The sequence below is a fragment of the Camelus ferus genome, chromosome X, assembly GCF_009834535.1.
Source record: "Camelus ferus isolate YT-003-E chromosome X, BCGSAC_Cfer_1.0, whole genome shotgun sequence".
Lineage (NCBI taxonomy): Eukaryota > Metazoa > Chordata > Mammalia > Artiodactyla > Camelidae > Camelus > Camelus ferus.
The window spans coordinates 90623276-90641490 of NC_045732.1; the positions used below are offsets into that span (position 1 = coordinate 90623276).

An 18215-nucleotide genomic window follows, 5' to 3' on the forward strand; every position below is an offset into this window, starting at 1 on the left:
AATGAGATAATGTATGTGAAAATACTTTTCTAAGTATAGAGATGTTTGGGGAGAACGGGATGGGCAGGAGGAGGGAGTTTAAATCTGGCAGACCTGTCTACTGACTCCTCGACAGTCAGGATATTGTTTTTTTTTTTTCTTGAAGAAATGATGATCAACATAGTTTTTTTCTCCTTTCACATATTATAACATATTTATTCATTTTTTCCCAATAATATCTGATCATTGTTTAAAAATTAAAATGATATGGAGAAATGAAAGGCCTTTCATAATACCCTTCACTGATGACTTTGCTTCAGATTTTAATGGCTATATAACTATTGCACACATTCCCACATATTTTATGTAAATGGGAGCAACTATATATTTGTTTAGTACCTTGATTTTTTCCATCCTTACACTATATCTTGCCCATCTTTTCATATCAGCACTTACAAATCTACTTTTCTCTTTTTAACAGCTGCATGGTATCCTATAATGTGAATGTGTGTGTACACATTATTTTTTAAATCATCTATGGAAGGACATTTAAGCTACTTCCAGTTGTTTGCTTTTCCTAAATGCTGCTGTAATGAATACACTTCCTAAGAAAGTTTAGAAGGCTCTTCAGACTGAGTGTGACATTTGTCAACCCTGTAGTGGATGAGAGTGACCCAGTAAGGCTCTGTACTGAGACGAGGGGTATGTCTCACTACATAGGGAAACAAAGAATTCTCTCCAAAATACCGTGGCCAGCACATTCAGAGATATCAGAATCGCCAACAGGCGGGACCACCTCAAAAAGAACACCCTGCTTTGACAGTTTAGTAACAGAGCAGACTTGCTGCAATTGCTCAACACTGATTGCTGGATCAGAAGAGGAATTTCCAGACTCAGTTACAAGCAGAGCTGGTGCAGGGCTGTGGATCCCACCAGACAGTCTGGAGACAGCTAGACAGGGAGATGGGCAGCAGAGCTCCAAATCAGGCAACAGCACGTGCAGAAGGAGCAGTGACCTATGGGGAGACTCATAATTCATAGACCAAACCTTTTCCAGCAGAGGGCAGTGCCTCAGATATCAGGCGGGACTCAGGCCAGCTGGAGCCATAGCTGAGGACTTCGCGGGACAGACTGCACCAGCCCGAGGCTTAGGAGAAATTGCACTGTCCTTTGGATACTGTAAGTGACATTGGGGAATACTCAGGGAGAGACACAGTGGGACTTCACACTACTGTAATTTGCCTGTATTCTAAAGTCTAACAACTTGGGTTTGGTAATAAATCCTTTTTTATACAGTCTGGGCATTAGGGCTTGCAAGTAAGGGAATCTGGGGTCAACTGAACTCGACAGGCGACTGATTCTTTCAGGATTCTGGGTGCATGCTTGAATAAAAAATGGAGTGACATGCCGAAAATATAATCTGTCTTCTGACCCTGGGGCTCTGTGGATCTGACACAAAGCTTACAAATAGAAAGTTGGCAGAGGGAAAGGTATGTAAGAAGTAACAATTTTACCTAAAAATAGAAACTTAGTGTTTAACAGTAGAGCCCTTTGCTTTTGCATTTCAAAGACTATGAAGGATAGCCGTTAAAACAAACTTTAACTTGGAGGAGCCAGCCATGCAAATTGTGTGCCTGCAGATAATGAAAAGATTAAAAGTTAGTCTGCAGGCCTAAACAATTTCAAATCAACTCTTCCCTGCTGCGTAGCTGTTGCAGTCAAAAAGGGGCAAAGCTGAGTTAGAGTACCATAAAGTCTACTTCTAATCCTGTTTTTCGAGCCCGGTGATAAGAAAGAAAGGACTGACTTTGGCATTTGCCGGTGGAGTCAAGGCAGATTTGCCAGATGACAAAAGTACTGTGTGTGTGTTTAATTATTTGTCAGGCACGGCGAAATAAAACACACCATATACAAAATCAGAGCCATTCGTGAGGTCGAAGGCTAGTCTGCACGCGTTTCTTAGAAAAATAGCAAGTGGAAGAAATACCAGCAAAGAGAATCAACTTTCTTGGCTGTTTTATTTTCCCTGCCGCTTCTAGTCCAGGAATGTTTGGAGTCCTCCCGGTCGTTAGATGATGACTGGCCGTCCTGCACCGGCCAACGAGCGGATCGAGTCCTCAGCCCGGGCTGGGGGCCAATGGGACGCGGAGGGGCTTTCCGCGGGGTCGGGGGTGGGACTGTCGGCAGCAGCGGCAGGCGGGCGGAGAACAGAAGGACGCTGGAGGTTCTCAGAGAGGCCCTTTGCCAAGGCCATAGCCCCGAACCGAAACCGTCCCCGGCGGTCTCGGCCAGGCAGGGCGCGGCCCCAGAGCCACCCGGCTCGCCCCGAAGAGGTGGGACTTTCCCCACCGGAAGTGATCCTGTCCAGTCTCGGGGAACTGGGGCACCTCAACCAGTGTGTCAGGGAAACCCTTCCGGGTGTGCGCTGGGGGGGTGGGGGGGGGTGGGTGAGAAAAAAAAGAGCTGGGTTCGCCAGGAGTCCCAGCGGCCGCCGCCGCCGCCGCCGGACGGCCCCCGCCTCTTTCCCCTCTGCGAGCCGCAGCGCCGGGGCGGCGGTGAGACGGAGGAGCCGGCCGGTGGCCATGGCCTTGGCGTGACAGAGCCTCCCGGGCGGCCGGGCGGGTGCGGACGGCAGGGTAAGCGGCGGCGGCGGCCGGGTCTGGGTGGGAGCCGGGGGAGGCGGCCGCCTGGGCTGCCCGGCTGGGGCGGGCTGGGGTCCGGCGGGTAACGCGCGCCCTCTACCCCCCCCCCACCCCCATCACAGGCCGGACGACGCCCGCGGGAGCCGCGGCCCAGAGACCCGCCCGGGCGGCAACGACTGGAGCGGAGCCCACAGGCCTGGGCCGGCTCGGCGGCGCGACCAGGAAGCGGGGTCCCTGGGCCCCTTTGTGTGAAGGGCGGGGGAGGGGTGCGGGGCAGCCCCTGGCTGCGGGCTCCGCAGACGCCAGCCTTACCGCGGGGGACCTCCGTCAGTCCCGCGACGCCCACCCCTTCCCTCTGGGGGGCGCATTCCGCCCCCCCCCCCCCGGGCTGCTCCCGGCTCGCCCTCTCCCCACGCCCCCTGCCTGGGCTTCAGTTCCTATAGGAAGGGCATCACCATCCCATCCCCACCCACCCGACACTTCGCTCTTTCCCCTCCCCCTCCTTTAACTTCCTCTTCTTCCCCCTTCGGGCCCTCGTCTGCTCTGCACTCTCCTCCCGGGTTCGCAGATTTCCGCCCACCTTCCGCCTCCCCGAGCCGCGCCGCAGCTAGCGGGGTGTTATTTTTCCCTCCCTCGGGTAGGAGTTGGTGAAGGTGAGACTCATGAGGGAATACAAGGTAGTGGTGTTAGGGAGCGGAGGGGTTGGCAAATCTGCCCTTACGGTGCAGTTTGTCACTGGGACTTTCATTGAGAAATATGACCCCACCATTGAAGATTTCTACCGCAAAGAGATCGAAGTGGACTCTTCCCCCTCCGTGCTGGAAATTCTGGACACCGCAGGAACTGAGCAGTTTGCCTCCATGAGAGATCTCTACATCAAAAACGGCCAAGGTTTCATCCTGGTTTATAGTCTGGTTAATCAACAGTCTTTTCAGGTAACCAAACCGAGTCTTGTAATTTGTTAGAAGGGGGTGTGGTAATCCTACATTTACTTCTGGTTTGCTTGCAGCGTGCGTAAATGACTGTTTTGCTTTTGAAAGTTAGACATGGCGCATTTTTGAGGTTACTCCTGGCACGGAAAAGTATCGAGTTGTTTCTATAGAGAGGACTAAAGTCACAGCCGTCAACAAATATTTTAAAGTTATTTTTAAGTCAAAGAGAAGTGAAAAAGTAAGTCAGCCTGTGTATATTTAGCCTGGAACATAACCTTCTGAAGTTGCTTGTTCAACAAGTATTGATTAACTTACCCAACAAAGCGACATTTAACGGATAATCTTGGGCAAATAGAGCTCTTTGGAAAAAATTATTTGCAGCCCATTATCTGTTGCACAGATAATTCCTCTGCGTCTGCTTCCCCTCTCCCCCTCTCTTTTCTCACCCAAATTTCTCAACCACATATATAAATCTTAGTGCTGCGAGATGAAGAACTCAAGACCTGCCTTCGAGGCACTTTACTTACTTGGGGCGTGTGAAGGGAAGTTACTAATTGAAAGGACTAGGACCTAAAATTAATAACCAACAAAAATCTAGAATGACAGTCCTTTTTTTGCAGTTCACCCAAATTGTTTCTGATAACATTGACTATATTTATAGGAAATATGTGGATCTGGGAACACGGAACAAGTGCTAACCCCCGGCTAGGTGGCCAAACTGGAGGTGGTCCACTTTCTTTGGAAAATCTGACCTGTCCTTCACTGGGAGACAGGCTGGAGGTTTAACATTATTTTAAGAGATGCAATAAATGTTGCTATTTATTCCTTGAAAATAAATAACCTCATATTGACCCATTATATTGACCTCCATTGATTTAGGAAATGGACATTTTTTTTTCTGCATTTAAAGGTATGCACTTAATGTTGCTTACTTGACATTAAGTGCTTGAGCCAATTCAATGTGCTAATTCCATTTTTCTTAGTTTAAAGTATTATAGTGAATTTTACCAGTAACCAAATGTTAGCAACTTCAGGATTTTTTTTTTCCTTTTAGAGATAATAACTTTGATTCGTTTCCCTGGAACTTATTGTGGCCAAACTAAAGTTCATTTTATGTAGGCTTAAATTCCAAGGCATTACTATTGTAAAAGCATTTTTCTCCAGAAAGTGCCAGTCTACTAAAGGTGCTATTTGACAGGTCTTTTATTTCTGTAGGATCCTTGGGACATTTGTTATTCTATTAGCTGACTCTCTTGAGGCTGGCAGTCTTTTGAAGGGTTTCTCGTAAGATTTCCATTATATCTACTTCTTTTTATACACATAAATTAGGGAGTGAAAAATTACCATTATTTCAATGGAGACTTAAACTCTTTTAAGCCCAAATGTCATAAATTTGGATTCTCAGCTGAACTTGTGTTTCCATAAAGACACAGGGAAAAGAAGCTTAACCTAGAAGACTGAATTGATATGTGATCAAACAAAATTGTTGCAAATATCAAATAACTATGTTTTTGTAAGTTTTCAGTCCCTTGTTTTTCCTTCATCCTGCATGTGAATACTGTTTAACTATTCAAATGAAACACGTTATACCTAAATTAAACCTTTTAAGTTACAAAAAATCCAAAAAATGTAATGTTAGTATTAAATCTATAGTAGTCTTAAATCGATGCAACCCCCCAGTTGACACTCCTAGAGAATAGCTAAGGCTTTTATCTTTTGTAATTAATTATAATTACTTAGAAAAAGCAATACATATGGGAGAAAATGGCAGTTGTAAAACCGAATGTGAGCAAAGAAAAGTTTGATTTCTTCGCGCCCAGACTCCCCCCTGCGTTGTCCCTCCCAGGAGCTTCTCACCAGTGTACAGTAATTTCTAGTACTGAAGTGTATTTCAAGGATGAAGGCATACCATTAAATTTAAAATGAAACATTTAAGTGTGTGAACCTGTTTTTAACTTTGGTCCTAGGCACGACACAGTGTTTTTGTTCCCACCCAAAACACTTTCTCTCAAGTGCTCTTGCTAAATGGCTAGGAATGCATAGATGCTGCAATCCCGTGCCGGGATAACAGGTGTTACCAGGAGTGATGACAAGCCGGCAAGTTTAAGGAGATGGCCAAACACCCTTTTGTACGAATGGATTCATCATATTTGGCAATTTGCTTTTTAAATCAGTATAGGCTGAGGGAAAGAAGTGATTAAATGAGTCCTAAAGTTGGTGTGCAGCCTATATTTTATATTTTTGACAGAAATCCAGCAGGTAGGGGCTGTGGAAATTACCCAGTTCCTGCTTCAGTGGAGAAAATGATATTTTCTCCATTTGAGTGTCTGGTTTTATTTTGGATTCAGCTTTCTATACTAACTGGAGGATGACTTCTTGTGATATTGCAATATTTCTGTTACGGTTATACAAACAGCATAATCTTTTTCTTTCTCTTTGTGATTGTTTAAATAGGATATCAAGCCAATGAGAGATCAGATTGTCAGAGTGAAGAGATATGAAAAAGTCCCACTGATCCTAGTAGGAAATAAAGTGGATCTGGAACCAGAAAGAGAGGTTATGTCTTCAGAAGGCAGAGCTCTGGCTCAAGAATGGGGCTGTCCTTTCATGGAAACATCGGCAAAAAGTAAATCAATGGTGGATGAACTTTTTGCTGAGATCGTCAGGCAAATGAACTATTCATCCCTGCCCGAGAAGCAAGATCAGTGTTGTACAACTTGTGTTGTCCAGTAAAAAAGATAACCTCAATCATGGCCATACCGAGCAGGTTAGTTGCTGATGGAATGTTACTTTTTTGATCAAGTATATCAAAAAGCTAGTTAATATTAATACACATTGTGCTACCTTAAATTTCTATATTTTTTTAAAAAACATTTCCCTTAGCACAAAATAGTCAACATTCAATGTAGAAAATAAAAAAAATACAGATAAGTAAAATAAAGGTAAGAAATTGCCTATGTTCTCATTCCCAAGATTTTTTTATTTTTTAAGTGAGTTACTGTTCTTCTCTCTTTGCTTGATTGATAACATTCCTTTGGAGTGGAGTGAGTTAATACACCTCTTCCCTGTTTTGGTGATTTAGCATCCAAAATGCACGGGAGATCATCCAATAATAATTTGAGAAGATGATTAGTTTTATGTTTTCTGTGCTTTTCTATCCCAGGCTGGAGAGCTGCTTTAATTGAAATCATCAATTTACTAATCACCCAAGTGTTTGATTTAACAGGATGATTATTTTAATCAAGTTCATCTGTACCTTGCACTGGAGGGACTTAAATGACCTCTGGTAATAACAAATTATAGTGCCACCGTGTACCTTGACTTCATTATAAATACACGGTCCAAATGAGAATCAGGTGAAATCATCTGTGGTGTATTAGAAGGGACAATTCCAAGCCCAGGAAACATTTGTATTCAGTTCAGTAAATAATGGCATTAATAATAACAGTAACAAAACCTTCACGCTTTTCATTGAGCTAAATGGTAACTTAATAAAAGGTTTTTTTTAATGAATGAGTTTTTAGAAAAGTAGGATTATATATAATTTACCGAGCATTTAAGATGAGATTATTTTATTCATATCATGATCTTTTAATCTAGATTGTAATTGGACAGATAGTCCCACTTAGACAGTGATACTTAGATAATAAGATAAGACAAGCAATAGCCTGGATGGCCAAGAAGCCACAGAAAATGCCAGACTAGCCTGACAGTATCAGGAATGGAATTGATTGTTTTGAGCCAAGCCTGACCTCGAGTCTAGGAGGCAGTGTTGCAAATGGCAACAGTCATTTCAGATCGCAGAGATGATTCCTAATCAAAGGTCTGGCTTTATATGTGCTCCCTGGAGAAAAGACTAACGGTCCCTAATTTATCTTTGCAGACAAGATCTCCTGTCAGGTAGTGTCATCTTTGAAAATGAAGGATGACAACAGTGCTTTTTTTTTTTTTTTTCAGAATGCTTTCACTCATCAGCTTTTTAGCATAACAGAATGTGATGAAAACACAGTTATTGTCTTACACCTAGCTACATCTGTTATCATACAGCATCACTGTTCAGGCTGTAACCCGGCATATGTTTTGGTGATAGCATTGCACTTGCAGTTTTGTTTGTTTTGTTTTGGGTTTTTTTGAGGCAAGAACAGGCATATGTAGGTGACCGAGTCCAGTGTTCTTGTTTCCACAATGTCTTTTCTTAAATTATAAGCCAGCTTCAAGTGTGAACAAGCTCTGTGGTGTTGCATCTTTACCATCATGCTCTATTTCTCTATCTGACACTTTTAACCAGGCAAATGGTAAAGTGTATGCATTTTACTTTTATCATCTTTATAAAAAATTAACCAGCTCCTGTAAAATGTTCCCAACTTTCTTTCCATCATTAATGTAGACAGCTATAGAAGTAAACTGAATAAAATTGGTCTCTTACGTGTAGAGGATCACTCTTAGATTGGTAAATGGAAAATGTCTAAAGCTATTTTTAAAGCTTTCTTATTTTGAATTATTTCTGAATTCATTTCATTTTGCAACTTTTGTGACCTAAGTTACTTTTAATCTACTTGATTACCTATAGGGATGATTAAATAGACCTTCTAATATCTCAAGCAAACTATGTTTATATTTTTTGTTAATTAATGTACTAAAAATAAGAAAACATTAATACCAGTAATTCTTCATTTTTATAATAGTTAAATTGCCTGTGTAGTTTTTTTTTTTTTTTTTTGGTTTTTGTAAGCAGAATACATGATTGAAGGTGTGAGCCTTGAACTAAAATATCTAATCAGCTGGATTTCTAAAAATATTAGAGTCCCCTGGCCAAGATCTTTTAGAACAAAGCATACTCTATGCAGGTTTTTGCTGATACCGAATAAGATTGAACTGATGTGTATGGGGATCTGTAATCTGAGGCCCATGAAATTTGTGGTTGTGCTTGCTTACTATTTATCTAGAAAAATAGGTGATGGATTCTGAATCCTGTAGCTTGAGTCATGGAGCTCTGAAATCTGTCAGTCCCATATCTAAATTGAAGATCAAACTTTGGCAAGTAAAGGTGATTTGAGAAGTGCTTGTCCTTAATATTTAGAAGAGTACCATGTCCAAGTTAGAGATAGTAAGACAGACTGTGATTGCTGTAAATTGGTTACTCTTGATTGAAAGGGAAAATTTATTAATGCTCGAAGAATGACTTCTGATAGTTCCTCCCATTTGTTTCTTACCACTCTTAAATTTGAGTCACCAGTCTCTTGCCCAACACCTGTTTATCTGCATGACCCCCAGGATTGTTTCCTCACCTTTCACCCTCCCATTGGCAGTAGTCATAGTGTAAGTTTGGAAGCAATGCCAGATTTCCTTCCGCGCTGCTCTTGTGGCTGGTTTTCTTACTGACGTGAGCAGCCTGCCATCAGGTACTTTGAAGGACTTCATTTTACTGTGCAGCAGGAGTATAATAGAAAGCCAGGTCAGAGTTGCAGCCCTGTTTTGGTTTTATTAACTGTATTATAGTGCCTCTATATTGGTGTCAATAATTAACATTTGGCTGTTTTGATACACTGTTGTTGAGAATGATGAGTGTTTGGTTAATCATCTCATGATACTATAGAAGAAGTAAATCACAGTGCTGGGAGGTTCAGAGAAAGAAGAGACCAGGTTCAGTTAGAGCAGGTTTCTCCACATTCTGGGCTCTTTGTTGTGGGGCCTGGCCTGTGCATTGCAAGATGTTTAGCAGCATCCCTGGCCTCTACCTACTAGATGCCAGTAGCATTACCCCACCCCGCCTCGTTCCCCGGTTGTGATGAACAGGAATATTTCCAGACATTGCCAAGTATCTCCAGAGGGGCAAAATTGCCCCTGGTTAAGAACCACTGATTTAGAGGAACTGGGAAGCAGTAGCATTTGAATTAGACTTTAAAGAACGGGTAGGATTTGAGTGGATAGTGGAGGGGTAGAGGTGATATCCAAACAGAGGGAATGCCAAAAAGAAAATTATATCCTAAATATTCTGTTAATTCCCTGAAAGGTTGAAGGACATTAAAGTTATCCCTTAAGTGTGACCATTTGGTAAATGCTCTGTGACAAATAGAATTGTTTAAAAGACTGTTTTTCAAGGATTCCTATATCTTAATCCAGTAGTGACAGAAGTTATTATTATGAACGGATTCCCCCAACGAGAGTAAGTGGTGCATAAGAGTACCAAACACCAGGAATCAGACTGAAAGAACAAAGATCATTATTTATGTCAGCCTCAGTTCATTATATATGTCAGCCTGAAGAAAAAGGGAGATTCTTGATTCAAGACTAGCACATCATTTCACGTGGCAGCAGAATGCCCGGGATGTTAACAAAGGCTCCTGAAAGGCTGAACCATCTATGAATGTCATTTTAGTCTAGCTGGCCTTACTATTTCTAAACACAGTGGAATTGATTAGCATTTTCAGTTTTTGTAAAATAAATATGTAGAATCAGAATTGTTTCTCATCTTTTTTCCAGCTTTTAATTAGATATGTTGAGGATTTAGCAAGTGAGAGGTGGAAATCATGAAAATTAAATCACATTGTGTGCTTTAAAATGCTGGCATTTTCATATCCAGGTTAAATATTAATCATACCCGTAAAACACCAGGGTGGAATTCTGTTGCTGAAGTTACAGTTTAGATAGGTAGTTTCTTTTTTTTTTTCTGCCCTATTTTGCATGTCACTTTGGAGAAAATAGCTTATTTTAAATGCTCACTTGTCAACCAGTTCACATAGTGAGCCAAAATGGAGCCTGTGGCATGGCGGCCCTGAACGGAGGAGGAAGCTTGCTTTGGGGTAGTGTGCACCGTAAAGCCCTGCAGTCGACTTGGGGTAAAAGGGGAGAACAGAGCTGCCTTATACTTTCTGCCCCCTAACTCTCCCAGACCTTCACTGACCCCCTCAAGGTTCCTGGTTTGGGACCGTTCAGAGTGGATAGGTGCCTAGTTAGACCTGCTCTGGGTATAGAGGTGTCTGGTGATTAGACTGACTCTGTGTATCTGTTCCCTCTTTAATTGCTTCCTTTTAACCTCAAGATTAGACTTTTATTGAAGAATGAAATGCATTTGAGCCATTCAGTTTTACTCTGTTACCTCTAGCTTAAAATGAACCATCAGTAGAATTAACAAAAATTGCATCATGGAGTTGGAGAATTGCCACTGAGGAAGTGTTCTAGCCATACTACAGGAAAGATTCTCCTCATGGGATTACTTCTCAGTGGAATCCTAAAATCCAGAGGATAATATCACTAAGGAAAACTTAAGTCCTGTCAGCTGTTGGAAAAACTTATCCTCCCAGAAACATACTCCCAAATTCCTTTGATTAGCCACAGTCTTAGGAATATTGGATTCAGAAAAAGCAATTTAGAGTTGAGGGGAGCAGTCTCCTACCTGGTTTAATTCAAAGCTAGCAGCTGGGATCAGATCATTGGGCTCACACTGCTGCTTATTATCAGTGGATGTGGTCATACTATTTGCAGCCTTGGAATTGAACTCAACATACGAATTTAAACTTAGAGATTTTCGGGGTAGGACATAAGAAAAATACCTTTTCCTTTCCAGCCTGCATTTACCATAAACTTTTAGGGTGTGTGTTCTCCTTAAAGCATGGTTCCACTTCGATTTGAAGATTCTATGCCATAGGTTCAGCTTCTGCTCTCTCTAATGTGTGACAGATGAGTGCTTTAAATGACCCTAGTCCTCCCACTCCATCCCAATAAGCTTCATGAGTATTATGCAAATTACAGTGCAGAAACAAACAGAAGATACTTAACAAAAACATAAACGCTATCAGCAGAATTCTAGCCTAGTGTTGTGCTAATATAACTTAATATTTAACTTGGATATGAAGATGCCAAGTGAAAAATGTGAAGGGATATTTATTTTTTAAAAAGTTCCTTTGATCTCATGTCTAAAACTGGAAAAAATTAAAATTGATTATGATTGCACATTTATATTTGCTAAGAAGAATTCTAGTAAATACCATTGTATTTAGAAATGCTAAATCCAGCTAAGCTGAAAAGACATTCATAAACTGCTAAGCCTTTCAGGAGCCTTTGTTAACATCCCAGGCATTCTGCTGCCACGTGAAATGATGTGCTAGTCTTGAATCAAGAGTCACCCTTTTTCTTCAGGCTGACATAAATAATGATCTTTGTTCTTTTAGTCCTGTGTTTGGTACTCTGGTGTACCAATTTATCTCACTTGGGAGACCCTCTTTCATAATTTCCTGAACAAAAGGTTTGAACTGTTGTTTGGGATTAAAAATTTTTTTTTCTCTTTCATAACAAAATCTAATTAGAAAAATGTGAAAAAGTGAAACCAGTTAAGCAAGAGTTTCAGCAGAAGCCTCTAGAGCTAAGATTTGTTGAATGTCTTGCTGTGAACTTGAGAGTGAGGACAAGGATCACTTGTGTTCTATCTCACAAGCAGCAAGTTATACTTTTGCAGTATGTCTGGATGTGATATCCTGGGAGTTCAAAAGTATGAGTTTGACCAGCTGCCTTTAAAGCTTCTGGAATGTTTTTTAAATGAATGAGAGTTGTTAGTATGCTGAAAATTTTTCTGTCACAGTGTGGAGCAATAACATTTACCTTTAGCATCTGTGAACTTCTAATCTGAGAGAGAGACTGTCCTTTTTGCTTAATGCACGCTTTTGCTTCAGGATTTATTACTTCAGGTAATTTATTGCTCTCGAAAAGTAGCTGGTATTTAATACTTTGTTTGATGGTATGCTTCTTATTAATATTGTTGAATCTGACCTGTTATTTATCTATGTCTCTTGATTTCACTGGATTATTGTCATCCTGTGAAATGTGGATGGACCAAATGTTAACCAGGTTTTTAGTGGGTAGGAAATAACGTATGTATTACCTTTTATTTAGTGTAGATTATAGTTAATAAGCTGGTTTGTATTGTTTATTTTGGCAAGAAATAATTACTACTTCCTCAGTTTGATTTCAGAGAATGCCTGAACTATTAATTCATCTTATATTACAAGTCTTCCCTATTTAAGAGACATTCAGATTTGAAAATCCCAAATTCTGTAATTATTTATTTTGAAAAATGTGGATTAAAATTTATAGCCAACTTATTAATTCAGATTATTGAGGAAAATCTAGTCTGAATTACTGAAAAATCCTCACAATGAATTGCATATATAATGAAATACTATTGTGTTCAGATAGGTATAAAAATTCAAACAAGGCTAAAAATATCAAGGTCTTTAATCTGGAATATCAAAGACATAATTCTGGTCTTCTAGAAATTTATAGCATTGCTGAGAAATGAAAAAAATACTTGACATTTGACATATAAGGTACTTTCACATAGTACCTTACGTGATATTTACCGTAACCTTGTCAGGAAAGAATTATCCTTTTTTTTTTTTTAATGATGAGAGAACTGGACTTGCCCAAGCTTAAATAACCAGTGTCCTAATTAACAACTGCCTCTAATACAAAAAAGTTTTAATTTTAATAGGAAGAAAATTTTCTATAATAATTTCTAAAGAGGCAAACTTTTGTTCTGTTTTTCCTAATGTGTTTAGGTGGCAGAATTTCAATAATAATGAACAGAGAGACATTCTTTAAAAATGAATCATTTTATGATATAGCTGCTAATAAAGAGTTCTCTCAGGCTCTTTGAACACTAAGAGAAGTGTAGCTGTCAAATGAAATGAAAATTATGCATGTATAAACATTGGTAGAGCTCTTAGGTGATCTTAGGTTGGTTTCATTTGGCATTCTCTCGTAGTTGCTATTCTACTCTTTGTTTCTGGCTTTATTTAACAATTTCTATCTTTTACATTAAAAAACAAATGTAATCCCACTCCCTTGGAAGCTATTTGGTAAGCACAGTTAAAGGGCATTGTGTCTGAATGATAGATATTTCCCCCCTGGTATTAATTAGGAGGGCGGAAGTCTACCAGTTGTAAGAGCAGAGACTGAGAAATCTCAATCATAGAAGTTTTTTATGGTTGGGAGGATGTACAGAAAAGGGCAGACCTGAGTGGGAAATTTGAACTGCTGTTGTCACCTAGCATCTTACCTAAGTCAGGCACCTAGTAGGTACTTAATAGCTAGAACTTGATTGAGTTACATTTTATTTTAAGTTCAAGGAAAAACCCTGAATTTTGAAGTTTTGCATACTGTCAAGTTAGTTGATAATCAGTATGCATTTAATTCTAATACTATTTCTCATTAAAAATACAAAGAGATCAAATTCAAAGTAGAACTAACATTTACCACTTTTATACTGTAAGATCTTTTAAATGAATAATAGCATTTTTAATATTGTATGCTTTATAAAATATAATTAAAAAAATAAAAGTTACACAGTGTATTACATCCAATGCATCATTATAGTGTTGCTAAAATTTAATGACTTTTTTGGGTCACAGAAAATTATTCTTACTTAAACTTATGGGGAACACAGTGAAATTCCACTTTAAAGTTCTGGTACCACTTCCATGTGTATATAGCTCTGCTGTCGGTGTTCTTATTTTAAACTATATTCTATATTTCTGCATTTTTATGACATTTTTATCTTAATTGCAGATAAAACTCAGAGGAAATTTGCACAGATGCTGCTTTGGAGAACTTTACAACCTGGGTTGCAGAACTGAGCCTTGGTAAACCTGTCTCTATTACAGCATGTTGCCATACATCTAATTAAGTGCATAAGGTCTTTGGCCTTCAAGATCCATTGACCTAAACAGGAATGCTTAGCACGTTTACCATATGTTTAAAATCTGTTCTTTATCAATCAGTCCTTTTGTAGCTTTCTTAAGTTCTTATTGATGGCTAATATGCAAGAATTAATTTTTAATATTTTAATTGATTTCTTTAATCAGTTTCTCAACTTGTATTTATTAAATACTCAAACTCAGTATTACCTACTCAATGCCTTTTAAAAGAAAGTTATAATGGAGAAAAATTGAGCCTTAAACAAATGGTTACTTCTGTATATTACCTCGCACCAGTGCTTCATTCTATTTGTAAAATCTTTCTCCTTCAAATAGTTGGTTAATCCTTTGAGACTTTGTTTACGTGTGGCAGTGTTGTAAAAAAGAAACTAAAGATCACCTTTTACCTGTATGGATGGAATATCCCTTTTCTTCAGGTGCAGTTTGTGATGTGTTTTTTGTAATTAAAATGTTCTGAACGTTACAATTGATATTTGAAATTGACTGTAGAGCATTTAGCTGAAGAGTTAAGCATTTGATTCCATTAGGTTTTCACATGTGTTAATCTCATTTACAGCATCAAATTGCAGCAGTAACATTTTCCTTTCTGTGAAGTTCTAAATTTAGTTATGACCTACTTAGCAATGCCTTTGAAAAGGGATATTGTATCCATGGTAAATTAATTGTATACCTAAACAGAGATAGCTCAGCTTTGCCTGTCAGGCTTGTAATTGACATCTAGTAGACTTCTGCACATGTAAAATTAAATTCAAATAAAATCATATACACTTTCTAGTTCTTAATATTTGTCTTTCTGAATAATAGTTTAAAGCAATATTTGTTAAAGTTTTCTTGCACTATCACAATTGCTTTTTAGTTCTTTCTCAAGAAGCATGTTCGTAGTAGAGACAAAAATCTGTGTAACAGGAGGGAGAATAGCGCCAAGTCTCTGGGCTTTTTTTTTTCCTTTTTCAAGTGTGCTTCCAATAGCCATTGCCTTCCATGTTGTTTACCTAATCAGCACATTTTGTCTGAATACTTGAACATTTTAACAGTAACACAGGTATAGAAACAAAGAAAACTTATAAAGAGTAACATCTGACAACAAGCGCTTTTTCTAGCAATGATTTTAACATTTTGTAAGGTTGACAGTATTTGTTGTTGGGTTTTTATTTGGTTTTAGTTGTGTGCTTTTAATTTGCAGAAGTTAGTAACTGCAGCTTACCTACTGCACCAAAGTTTTAGGAGCCCAGCTTTAGTCATTTGAACATGCTTCTAAATAAAACAAAAAAACCAAAACTATACTTTTGATCTATAATAATAGCTCAATAACTTTGTCAAGGAAAGCTCTAATATATGCAGTGATGGTTTTTGGAAGGGTGTGGCAATTTTAAGTTTATTGTGTGTGATGTTCCAATAAAGTGGTATCTACATTCATGTGATTTATTGGTCAGTATGACCATTAATTATTGCATAGAAATTAATTAAACTTTGATTTCCTTTTTTTAAATCGTGTTGCATTTGATTCCTGATCAAATTCCCTCAAAGTGAACTCTTTAACTTTAGATTTTAAATTTTATGGTGAGATTGTAAGGGTGGAGGCAATTGAAACATTATTTCTTATTTATAAACTGCCTGAAATGAATACCTAATTTAAGTTTGCACTTTAATACCAAACTTAAAACCAAACACTCAGTTCAAAGTAGGTTAAGTGATCGTGGTTCATCTGTATTAGCTGTGAGAAATTCTAAAGGAATCAAATAATTCATGATGATTTAAATTTTCCATAGATTTTATTAAACAGTGTTTCTTTCCTATGGATTGTTCTCATTCTCTCTCTTTCTCACTTGCTCTCCTCCCTGCCCCCCCACACTTTCTCGCTCTCTCTAGCTAGCCCCCTCGCTCGCTCGCTCGCTCGCTCTCGCTCTCGCTCTCGCTCTCGCTCTCGCTCTCGCTCTGTCACTGACTGCAGCAACAAATTTAACTTGAATTCACTTAGGATCACAGGAATCAGGGGAAAGTGATTTAAAGGTGGTTTCTCCAGCACATTTTAAGAAAAGGGACCAAAAGTTATTTTAGCTTCCTCAATAGATTGCATGTCAAGTTGCTTATTAGAATAATGAATTAATATTAAATGCAATATATGTCTCGTCTTTACTATGGCATCTGTTTAGGAGTGGTTCAAATCACTGCAGTAGGGCTCTGCAAATAAAATCATGTAACCTATTATCATGGATCTAATGTACTGTAACTTTATCAATGAAAGGTAAAAATCTCAAATAACAAGTACAAACATTGAACAATGACCTATAAAGATTTGTAAAAGTAAAATTTTTCCAATAGATTTCATTCTTGTCATTTTGTAAGACAACCCTGCAGTCCACCTGTTTGTAACTTTTTTAATAAAATAGACATCTGTATTACTGAGGTTGGTTTCTTGAATTATTTGGTGTGTTACTACTTGTTACTTGTTACTACTAACTTGTAAATCTTTTTCATAACTGAAAATCATTACTTTATCAAAATGATAATGTATGTTGCAGTACATGTTTAAACAAGTTAAATGTCCACTTGTGTCCTTAGTCACCATTTTGGCATATGGGAGGGGAAACTGAGACATACCCTAAAATGTAATATCTAATTAATTGAATAACTTATAAATAAATTAGAAATGGGTAAAAAAGAATAATGCATATGACTTGTCCCATATGGAGAAAGTGGCCCAACTACACATCTGTGGGCTGGGAATTGTCCATGTATAGGAGATTATAGATAGTATTAAGCAATATGATTTAATTCTGAACTGCTGAATTCAGAAAGAAAATTCAATATAATTATCAAATTGTTTTATTTTTAGTGAAAAGTTTTGCCAGTCACTAATTCACTGCTTAACTCAGTATTTTTAGATTGTTGAACTGAATAGATGTTTTAACTTCAACGTTTTTTAAAGGCATAATGTTTTCTTTAAAGTTAGACAGTTCTGTCCAAATGCATTATGAACTGGATTTTTAAAAATTGTAAACATGGTTACATTTATATATCTGTGTTGTAACATACAGGAAATACTTCATTTATTCCCATTATCAGTCGTTAGTTGGGCTCCAAACAAACACCCTATATGTACTGTACCAGATGCTGTCCTCAAGTCCAAAAACCCTTTTCTATAAGAAAGGCACTCATGATTTCAGGGCCCTCCCCAATTTTTTAAACTAAAGGAACAGCATCCTTCTTCCAGTGAGGTCAACATTTTTAACCAAGTGAATAATAGAGGGAGAAGGTGAGAGGATGGAGTAGGGTAAATGCTAAGGGATACTAGCCTGAAAAGCCATGTCCGTAGGGTACCCTGTCACAGCCAGGTCACCTTTATCTCTTTGCCTTCTGCCCTCTTCATGCTCTTATCTGGGGAGAAGATTCACGTAGTCATCACACTCCTGCAGGACAGAGCAGCTTGGGGTCAAGATCCAAGGCTATAAGACTTCTCGTTCAGATTCAAAGCAGAGACGGTTTTTCAGATAGGCTCCTGCTTTCACATATATCGAGTTCATTTGAACCTTACAGCTATCTGGTGATTTGGACTTCATTGTATGCAGTTTGTTGTTGATGAAGCCATAGCTCAGGAAAGTTGTGACTTAAGATCATGAAGGCAAAGCTAAACGATTAAAATGTTGAGGAAGGTACTTTTGGACAAGTTTTAAAATTAATTCATCATCAGGTAGAGTCAAAAGGGTGCTATTAAAATTATAAAGCTCACAGAAATAAGATAAAAGACAGCAAGAAATAACTGTTTTAAGTCAGTGTGACAGTTCATATGTAACAAAATACTATGGGTCCTATTCAAAGGTAATACGTTTGTTATATTGCTAAGTTTATGTAAGACATAAGCTATTTTCATTATAGCTATTTTTCTTTGGAAAGTCAATGCCTTAAATCAAGATTTGGCAGTCTTTGGCCGCCAGGCAGAATCCAGCCCA

At 38.7% G+C, this 18215-nt stretch overlaps 1 protein-coding gene across 4 annotated transcripts; it reads left to right on the plus strand.

Annotated features, from left to right (window-relative positions):
- The first annotated feature begins 1031 nt into the window (after positions 1-1031).
- On the plus strand, positions 1032-16668 carry RAP2C (RAP2C, member of RAS oncogene family). Of its 4 annotated transcripts, XM_032474562.1 has the most exons (5): positions 2189-2615; positions 2744-3274; positions 3396-3556; positions 6008-6320; positions 14117-16668. In XM_032474562.1, the coding sequence occupies exons 3-4, from the start codon at positions 3482-3484 to the stop codon at positions 6284-6286; spliced, it is 354 nt and encodes a 117-aa protein (XP_032330453.1). In that variant the 5' UTR covers positions 2189-2615; positions 2744-3274; positions 3396-3481; the 3' UTR covers positions 6287-6320; positions 14117-16668. The 4 variants fall into 4 exon arrangements, with proteins under 4 accessions (XP_032330452.1, XP_032330450.1, XP_032330451.1 ...); XM_032474561.1 differs by lacking the exon at positions 2189-2615 and adding an exon at positions 1032-1158 and having other exon boundaries at positions 2744-3556; XM_032474560.1 differs by having other exon boundaries at positions 2187-2615; positions 2744-3556.
- The last annotated feature ends 1547 nt before the right edge of the window (positions 16669-18215 follow it).

Excerpts from the sequence above, each read along its gene's own strand:
- RAP2C (XM_032474559.1), top strand. The coding sequence starts at position 2,117 with ATGGGACGCGGAGGGGCTTTCCGCGGGGTCGGGGGTGGGACTGTCGGC. Across the intron at positions 2,616-2,743 it reads GGGCGGGTGCGGACGGCAGG|GCCGGACGACGCCCGCGGGA; the intron begins GTAAGCGGCGGC and ends CCCCCATCACAG.